This window comes from Pinus tabuliformis, chromosome 2_2, assembly GCF_031772625.1.
Source record: "Pinus tabuliformis cultivar Carrire ecotype Pingquan chromosome 2_2, CPIR1, whole genome shotgun sequence".
Classification (NCBI taxonomy): Eukaryota; Viridiplantae; Streptophyta; class Pinopsida; order Pinales; family Pinaceae; genus Pinus; species Pinus tabuliformis.
The window spans coordinates 427,046,889-427,057,373 of NC_142300.1; the positions used below are offsets into that span (position 1 = coordinate 427,046,889).

General features: G+C 30.3%; 1 protein-coding gene and 1 long non-coding RNA gene across 2 annotated transcripts; one reads left to right on the top strand and one right to left on the bottom strand.

The window, feature by feature from the left end:
* Positions 1 to 5,998: 5,998 nt before the first annotated feature.
* On the bottom strand, positions 5,999 to 6,574 carry LOC149193076 (uncharacterized). The gene is made up of 2 exons (XR_016254923.1): positions 6,376 to 6,574; positions 5,999 to 6,236 (listed from the first exon to the last, which is right to left on the bottom strand). It is a non-coding gene; the product is annotated as an uncharacterized LOC149193076 (long non-coding RNA).
* A 741-nt stretch (positions 6,575 to 7,315) lies between these two features.
* Positions 7,316 to 7,795, top strand: LOC149193077 (uncharacterized). The gene has a single exon (XM_089407201.1). It carries the CDS (start codon positions 7,316 to 7,318, stop codon positions 7,793 to 7,795), a length of 480 nt encoding a protein of 159 aa, XP_089263327.1.
* The last annotated feature ends 2,690 nt before the right edge of the window (positions 7,796 to 10,485 follow it).

The window sequence follows — 10,485 nt, forward strand, 5'->3', positions numbered from 1 at the left end:
TAAATTTATCAATTTATACAAAAATATTAATAAAATAAAAAATAATAATTCATTAATATTTTAGTTAAAATATATTTTTGAATGTATAAAAAGATCACTGATAATTTAATAAATATACATTTAATAATTTAAATTTATCAACTTATACAAAATATTAACAAAATTTTTTTTACTGATATTTGTGGGTATTTTCTTTATTTTTACTTACTAACTATTTTGAAATCTGTATATTTTTACTTAATTTTTAGAACCATGGATTTATTAAGTGACTTAAATTTTTTTTTTTAATATAAGTAGAGAACTTATTAACTCATTTATCAAATTAATTGTTCGTTTTGTGTATATATATATAACTGCCAATTTGATGGCTTAAAAATTCTCTCTACCCATTAACATTTATTAGATTTTGTACTTCCCTAAATCTAACCATTAACATAACCATTAAATTTTGTACTTCCCTAAATATAACCATTAACCTATAGCCATAACTCCACTTATGAATGTTAGACAAATAATAAATTCAATTTAACCGTAAAACCGTACGTCACTCGGGCTACAGCAAAGGCAAGTGCTATTTCATGGACTATAGCATCATTAATGCTATAGTCCACCTAACCCGAAGAGCCCATGGATGCATGGATGCACCGTCCTTACAACCAAATCCATGTATGTATGGGATACTGACGCGACAGCTACATGCAATCCCATGATTTTCCGGCAACTATGCTCCATACCTTTCCCGGCCGCTCCCTTCCAACCTGTCACACGGTGGATATGATAGTACACCATACTCATTCAATGCAACCTCTATAGTCATTCAATGCAATCTTGGTGCCCAAAATTTCAAAATTCAAATGTTATTTCCGCGCCCAAGGTGCCCATGAAATTTCTGAAACGAAGTGAAACGAACACACCACAGAGATTTCGAATATCTACAGGGTCTCTCCTCGCATCATGGTCTTCCAACGCTCTTCCGGTACTGGTTCGGCCATACGAGAGGCCGAGAGTTGGAGGTGCCACTCTCTCTGGTTTCCCAGATTGGATCATCCATTGACCACATAAAGCAGGGATTATTTGTGCGCTCTTATATAAATGCATCTTCTGAATACAGAATGATCTCGCCGATTCACAACATCTGAGGAGCTTGCTTATATTGTCTTTGGTGTATCTGCAGAGGAAAATAATAGCACAGCGGAGAGAAATCTTCAGGGACATAGAAGACTTTGCAGTTAGTAGTTTCTTCTGTGACCTTCCTTCTTCCTTACAGAAAATGGTTTTCTAATAAGTTGCTGCGGGGACTTTCGGTTTTTTAGGGAATTTTCGTTAGCTCACTATTGAGCAATCTTTCTGTTTTGATTTGATTTCATGGTTGTGATTGATAACGCCGTCTGTGAAAACGCAACATTGGTGAGGGTGAAGCCCTTGGCTTTCTCAGTCTGAATTTCTTGAATACATCCTATGTGGGGTAGTTTTTCAGGGAACACTGCCATCTGACAATACGCATTTTAATGTATAAGACTCTGATCGCATTGTCAGCGTTCCGTTAATGTTGACTAAACGAGAGGCACAGAACGCTTCTTTCCTACAATTTGCAAGGTTGGTTTATGCTCCCTTGTTTATTATTATGATTTAGATGTCCCTGATAACTACCACATCAACCTGTTAATTTCAATTAATTTATATTTCTGCAGATTCCGTTATGAGTTTGACTTCATATCACATATTCCTGCACTCCCATCTTTAACGGCCTCGTAAAGTAAAATAAAATATTTTGCCAGTTCAAGATATCCTAGGAATAAACCTGCGTTATAAATTCCAGTTTCTTCAATTTTATCTATATAAAAAATAATATAAATATTCCCCTTTAATGGTAAAGCTCGTTGAAGTTCCGAAGAGTAATTATAAAATCTAGATTCTGATAAGATAAGTTGAACCTAAATCCCATATACTATATGCAATCATACGGAATTGATCGCTTTGATGCCTAAACAAAATTATATAGAGCATGCGCATGCTTGTAGAACTAATTTTTAAAGGACAAGATCCTCTTTATGTAAAGCAAATGCAGACATTTCAAATATATAAGAAAGGAATATGGGCATCGGAAGGAGATCAAATCCCTCATTGAACATTGAACAATCATGAACTATAATAATATGACAATTGGAAAGAACCTGCGTGGACAAAACCTCATTGAACACTAAAAACAATCATGGATAAGAGGCAGTACGGCAGAACTTTTTTTTCCATTAACTAGATTCTGGATTTGAGGTAAATTTTATTTGAAATTCCATAAAAAGAATTATAAAAGTTATAATTGACTGGTTGAAATTATACAATATTGATATTCTAAAATTATTTTATTACTCTACTATTTTATTATATTGAGAGAGGTAGTTTATCTATACTCTATTATTATATTGAGAGAAGTAGTTTATATAGCCTAGTCTAATTAGATTGTTTTTTTGCCTTGAAAATCATGAAAATTTTGGTAATATTTGATAAAATTTTGCAGCCAATTTTGTAAAGCAATTATCAAACTTAAGATTTTAGTGTCTAGAAGTATAAAATTTTGCAGCCAATTTTGTAAAGCAATTATCAAACTTTAAGATTTTAGGTGTCTAGAAGTTTTTTGATGACGCTAAATCCATTTCCACCATCAAAAACATGATTAGAACAATACTACTCCAAGGTTTCTTGAATTTTGTTTATCCCATTTCTACCATTTTGATCATCCCCTAATTCCTCAGCCATTTATATATGCATATAAAAAATATATATAATTCTTTTAATACTCAATCTAGTCACATTATTATTTTCAAAATAAAAATAAAATATTAAAAAATAACAATTAAATAATCAGAAAGGATGACAACCACAGAATCAGATATTCACTTCCGTCTAATAGAGTTTGGGAATCTGGACCAAGTACCTGCCACAGTTAATTTTCCCTCTGTCAGCATTACGTATATCCTTAAAAAGATCATTTTTAATAAAATCTATTTTTAAAATTAAGAAATCTAAAATTAAGGGAAACTGTTTTGATTTCATGAGAGCATTTTATTAATAAAATATAATTTTTATGAAAAAGAAACTTAAGACGAAGGAAATTAGTTTTTAGAGTAATCTATTAAAACATCATTAACCAATTGTAATTATAAATATTTTTTTTGTTAAATAAATATATGTGTATTATAGAGGATATTTTAATTGGCAATTGTGATGATATGAAGTATTTTGCAAATTAAAAGATCTAAGATTTAAATTTCCTTGAGTAATGCAATCTATATAGAAGAGGAAGATAATTACAATATGCCCGAAAATATAAATATAAAAGCTGTAGGAATCAACCCACCCACTATGAGACTAAGGCTACCTATTTACCAGTTCTTCTAATACATTATATACATATGTGTGAATTTTTTTATTTATATAAGTAATAAATACTCTTACTGGAAGAAAAAAAAAAAAAAAAGAGTAATAAATACTCTTACTGGAAGAAAAAAAAAAAAAAAAAGAGTAATAAATACTATTGTTTTTTTAAGAGGTAATCTCTTATTTATTTTGATTAGGATTATGATTAAACACATCATGTGTCAATATTAAATAATTGATATTTTTTTGTAAATTAATATTTTTATTGTCTCCTAATGAATTCAAAAATAAATTACAATATAAAGCCATGGAGTGCTTATTCATAGTACTTTATAGGTCGTTTCACTTGTTTCAATAGAGACGAAAAATTTTAACCCCTTATTCATTACACTTAATCTCAATTAACAAACATTCTTAATATACCTTGAGATTAAGAATGTTTGTTAATTGAGATTAAGTGTAATGAATAAGGGGTTAAAATTTTTCGTCTCTATTGAAACAAGTGAAACGACCTATAAAGTACTATGAATAAGCACTCCATGGCTTTATATTGTAATTTATTTTTGAATTCATTAGGAGACAATAAAAATATTAATTTACAAAAAAATATCAATTATTTAATATTGACACATGATGTGTTTAATCATAATCCTAATCAAAATAAATAAGAGATTACCTCTTAAAAAAACAATAGTATTTATTACTCTTTTTTTTTTTTTTTTCTTCCAGTAAGAGTATTTATTACTCTTTTTTTTTTTTTTTTTCTTCCAGTAAGAGTATTTATTACTTATATAAATAAAAAAATTCACACATATGTATATAATGTATTAGAAGAACTGGTAAATAGGTAGCCTTAGTCTCATAGTGGGTGGGTTGATTCCTACAGCTTTTATATTTATATTTTCGGGCATATTGTAATTATCTTCCTCTTCTATATAGATTGCATTACTCAAGGAAATTTAAATCTTAGATCTTTTAATTTGCAAAATACTTCATATCATCACAATTGCCAATTAAAATATCCTCTATAATACACATATATATTATTTAACAAAAAAAATATTTATAATTACAATTGGTTAATGATGTTTTAATAGATTTACTCTAAAAACTAATTTCCTTCGTCTTAAGTTTCTTTTTCATAAAAATTATATTTTATTAATAAAATGCTCTCATGAAATCAAAACAGTTTCCCTTAATTTTAGATTTCTTAATTTTAAAAATAGATTTTATTAAAAATGATCTTTTTAAGGATATACGTAATGCTGACAGAGGGAAAATTAACTGTGGCAGGTACTTGGTCCAGATTCCCAAACTCTATTAGACGGAAGTGAATATCTGATTCTGTGGTTGTCATCCTTTCTGATTATTTAATTGTTATTTTTTAATATTTTATTTTTATTTTGAAAATAATAATGTGACTAGATTGAGTATTAAAAGAATTATATATATTTTTTATATGCATATATAAATGGCTGAGGAATTAGGGGATGATCAAAATGGTAGAAATGGGATAAACAAAATTCAAGAAACCTTGGAGTAGTATTGTTCTAATCATGTTTTTGATGGTGGAAATGGATTTAGCGTCATCAAAAAACTTCTAGACACCTAAAATCTTAAAGTTTGATAATTGCTTTACAAAATTGGCTGCAAAATTTTATACTTCTAGACACCTAAAATCTTAAAGTTTGATAATTGCTTTACAAAATTGGCTGCAAAATTTTATCAAAATATTACCAAAATTTTCATGATTTTCAAGGCAAAAAACAATCTAATTAGACTAGGCTATATAAACTACTTCTCTCAATATAATAATAGAGTATAGATAAACTACCTCTCTCAATATAATAAAATAGTAGAGTAATAAAATAATTTTAGAATATCAATATTGTATAATTTCAACCAGTCAATTATAACTTTTATAATTCTTTTTATGGAATTTCAAATAAAATTTACCTCAAATCCAGAATCTAGTTAATGGAAAAAAAAGTTCTGCCGTACTGCCTCTTATCCATGATTGTTTTTAGTGTTCAATGAGGTTTTGTCCACGCAGGTTCTTTCCAATTGTCATATTATTATAGTTCATGATTGTTCAATGTTCAATGAGGGATTTGATCTCCTTCCGATGCCCATATTCCTTTCTTATATATTTGAAATGTCTGCATTTGCTTTACATAAAGAGGATCTTGTCCTTTAAAAATTAGTTCTACAAGCATGCGCATGCTCTATATAATTTTGTTTAGGCATCAAAGCGATCAATTCCGTATGATTGCATATAGTATATGGGATTTAGGTTCAACTTATCTTATCAGAATCTAGATTTTATAATTACTCTTCGGAACTTCAACGAGCTTTACCATTAAAGGGGAATATTTATATTATTTTTTATAATAGATAAAATTGAAGAAACTGGAATTTATAACGCAGGTTTATTCCTAGGATATCTTGAACTGGCAAAATATTTTATTTTACTTTACGAGGCCGTTAAAGATGGGAGTGCAGGAATATGTGATATGAAGTCAAACTCATAACGGAATCTGCAGAAATATAAATTAATTGAAATTAACAGGTTGATGTGGTAGTTATCAGGGACATCTAAATCATAATAATAAACAAGGGAGCATAAACCAACCTTGCAAATTGTAGGAAAGAAGCGTTCTGTGCCTCTCGTTTAGTCAACATTAACGGAACGCTGACAATGCGATCAGAGTCTTATACATTAAAATGCGTATTGTCAGATGGCAGTGTTCCCTGAAAAACTACCCCACATAGGATGTATTCAAGAAATTCAGACTGAGAAAGCCAAGGGCTTCACCCTCACCAATGTTGCGTTTTCACAGACGGCGTTATCAATCACAACCCTGAAATCAAATCAAAACAGAAAGATTGCTCAATAGTGAGCTAACGAAAATTCCCTAAAAAACCGAAAGTCCCCGCAGCAACTTATTAGAAAACCATTTTCTGTAAGGAAGAAGGAAGGTCACAGAAGAAACTACTAACTGCAAAGTCTTCTATGTCCCTGAAGATTTCTCTCCGCTGTGCTATTATTTTCCTCTGCAGATACACCAAAGACAATATAAGCAAGCTCCTCAGATGTTGTGAATCGGCGAGATCATTCTGTATTCAGAAGATGCATTTATATAAGAGCGCACAAATAATCCCTGCTTTATGTGGTAAATGGATGATCCAATCTGGGAAACCAGAGAGAGTGGCACCTCCAACTCTCGGCCTCTCGTATGGCGGAACCAGTACCGGAAGAGCGTTGGAAGACCATGATGCGAGGAGAGACCCCTGTAGATATTCGAAATCTCTGTGGTGTGTTCGTTTCACTTCGTTTCAGAAATTTCATGGGCAGTTTGGGCGCGGAAATAACATTTGAATTTTGAAATTTTGGGCACCAAGATTGGGCGATTGCATTGAATGACTATAGAGGTTGCATTGAATGAGTATGGTGTACTATCATATCCACCGTGTGACAGGTTGGAAGGGAGCGGCCGGGAAAGGTATGGAGCATAGTTGCCGGAAAATCATGGGATTGCATGTAGCTGTCGCGTCAGTATCCCATACATACATGGATTTGGTTGTAAGGACGGTGCATCCATGCATCCATGGGCTCTTCGGGTTACGTGGACTATAGCATTAATGATGCTATAGTCCATGAAATAGCACTTGCCTACAGCAAATGGTCTGTCAGGTGACCGACCAGACGAAAGATTAGAAGCTTCTAAATTATGAAGTTCACCTAAACTCCACGTTAACCACAAGATTAGCTCGTAGCACGACAACAGCCGTCCTCCTTTCACATTACTTCTGGTTGATATGGTAGGCATTGGTCCACATGTATCCACTCCTTATAAAAGTTTGATATACTACTCCTGTTTGGTCTGGGAATTAGAACGGCGACGCTCCTCTCGTTTCATCCGAGTTACCAAATCCTAACATGAGCGATTCAGCACTTCGGATTACAGGGCAGCTCCCTGCTTCGCTTCTTGAGAGAAGACAAGGAAAGTCCTCAGCTGAACACATGTGCCTCCAAATGCCTCAACCAAATTCTCTGCCAAAGTTAGAGACTGTTTCGAGTCGCAAGCGGCTGACGCAGAAGGAGAGCAAAGGAGGCCCCAAAAGTAGAGTCGATCTAGAATTACAAGAGCTAAAAGGTCTTATGGAGCTTGGCTTCGAGTTCAGAAAGGACCAGTTGACCCCGCGACTACTGAGTCTTCTTCCTGGATTGAAGCGATTATCCGACCCTGAAAATTGCACCAAGAATTTAGGGTTTCAAGAATCGCCTTTGGAAAACTGGGAACTGCCAAACCTAAATGCAACAGATGTGGATATGAAAGAACATCTCAAGCTCTGGTCTCGTTCTGTAGCTTCAACACTGAAGCGCTCTTACGAGCAACAAGTCAACACTTCTGTCTAAAACACAACCACTGTAATTCACTTGATCTTCTGCGACTGGTACAGAAAGGGAACGGTTCGGCGAATTTCACAAGGCTTGTGACTCTCTCGGTGTGAAGAAAACTCAGATCCCGGTGGTACTTCCAATCAGGGATATTCGCAGCCATGATTTAATTATATTGCATTGTTGAAATGATGTGATTATATCGAGGATATTAACTTGACATTTTAGGAAATTTTGGTGTCCATCACTCTCTTGTTTGGTGATGCACAGTATCTGATAATAGGACATCTTTCCCGCCTTGTAATGGGACATTTTTTTCGGTAATAACAGTCAACTTGTAACTGTTATGATGTTTAATATATATACATTTTGATTCTTAGCCTACAGGTTTATCCGAGTACAGTGTCGGTGTGTCTTCAGTGTCACAAGAAAAGCCAACTTCTGCTCTTTTTTAAATCGTCAATATGCGTTATAAATACGTTGTATATTTTCGATATTAGACATTATAAAGACGTTATATATGTTTTCAAGTTGGTTTATGATACTATACTGTGAATGTATTTTACTGTTATTATCTAATAAATTAAACTCCAATCGCACTATTATTATTAGTATATATAGATACATATAAATAATCATTCCCACTTCATAAACAACTCAAACCTGTACTTTGGTGAAAAAACTCAAACCTGTATTGGTCATTATGTGAATTGTTTGTTTTTTTTCTTTGACCCAAAGAACCTAGTAGATTGGTTGACAGGTAACTATCAGTTAGTCTATGTCTTCCTTCCCTTATGACAGGTAATTATGTCTTTTTTTTTTTCCTTAGGCCGGGTTATAGGAGAGAGATTTAATCATTTCATATTTTTTAGATTAAGCAATTGAACTGGCACCAAAACATTAGGTAAATTATTTTAATTAACAAATGTGTTTTTTCTTTTTTCATATACGTTTTTAGATTTTAAAATTTTTTAAATAATCAGTTCGATATCTATAATTTAGATGTAAATAGAATTTAACTATCCAATCATATACTACCAATAATCATATCCAATCATACCCTTTAGCATTTAAGAAATAATTAGTTTCTTAGTATCATAACTAAAATTTTTAGGAATACATTTTAATAAAAAAAAACTGTTAGTATTTTATATAATTATATTACTTATATGACAATTATTAAATATATAATTTCTTAGTATCATGATCTTATAAGTTTATATATATATATAATTTTTTAGATAATATTTTGTCTTAAATTTTTATACAAAATAACATTTCTAATATGGTTTGCTTTTTCTAGTGATTTATTTATCGAAAATTATTTTAAATCTTATGTAATTTTTTATTTTGAAGGATTATATTAAAGTTGAATTTAAAATATGAATTATTATTATTTAATAAAAAATAATATATATATATATATATATATATATATATATATATATATATATATTGGTGGGTAAGCACTTATGGGGATTTGAATCAATGACCTATGGCAAGGAGTGCCTTAACAATGTACCCATTCATTGTCAATCCAAAGCCCCATGGGCTTATATAAATATATATACTTATAATAAGTATAAAAATCAATTTTTTCACTATATTAAATTGTGTTATTAAAAATTAATATTAAGCATAAAAATATTTATAATTATTATATTCGATTGTTTATTTTTACATGATATTATTATTTAAATGATTAAAATATATTTTAGATAAATGATCTAACAAATTACTACAATTTCATTCAAAAAAATTAGATTCTTTTAAAATTATTTAAAAGTGATTCATCAACATCTTTTAAATTTTGAGTAAATTATATTTTAAATTTAAGATTTTATTTTGTTTACATGGACTTATTTTCAAACAAATTTTTGAAGACCTTTTATTAAATATTTCATTTCTAAGAATTAGATTTTTCAATTTCTATTATTAAATATCTAAATTTAAATTTAAAACTATATTTTACAAACATTATATTTAAAAATATTCATTAAATTTTTTTTAATTTAAATGATATTTTTTTTTACCAAAATTATAAAGAAATTTGTCTTTATAATATTTATAGTATTATTATGATTCTCTATTAGATAATCTTAATAAATTGTTTACAATCCTTATTGATTGTTACTAGAAGATTCTAGGAAAATCAATTTTTTTTTCAACAACCATGTGAATTGTTTAATTCTTATAATCTATCTTAATGATGATCCCTCATGTTCACTAATATCATGGGTATTATTTTACCTATTTAGTTAAAATGAAAATATTTCAATCTTTGTTATGCATTGGTATAAATAACTTCAAAAGTATAAATAGTATGTACTTAAATTTCTAATTTTGTTGCAGTATTTTCTCGTATATATTTCTTTGAAAATGAGTGTGTCTTCTTATGTTAAGAATTTATAGTCTAAAGCATTTTAGCAAAACCGGAGTACCTACAACATTCATTTTTAATTCCCATTTTGAATACAATGCAAGGATATTTCCATCATAATTATGAGTGTTCTACTCATTTGAGATCCAAGTCTCATGCATGTTAAACATGTTCCTAGTGGCTTACTCCCCTTGAATATACATCTCTATTGATAATTTTACTTAAGCTTATTGACATTATGCCCATTTTCTGATTTTGCATTGGAACCTTCTCATTGTAGTTTACTTTACATTCTCATCATAGGAAATTGTTTCTCTTATATCATCAA

What these genes read in the sequence shown, in the direction of transcription:
- LOC149193077 (XM_089407201.1), top strand. Translation starts at nt 7,316, where the DNA reads ATGAGCGATTCAGCACTTCGGATTACAGGGCAGCTCCCTGCTTCGCTT.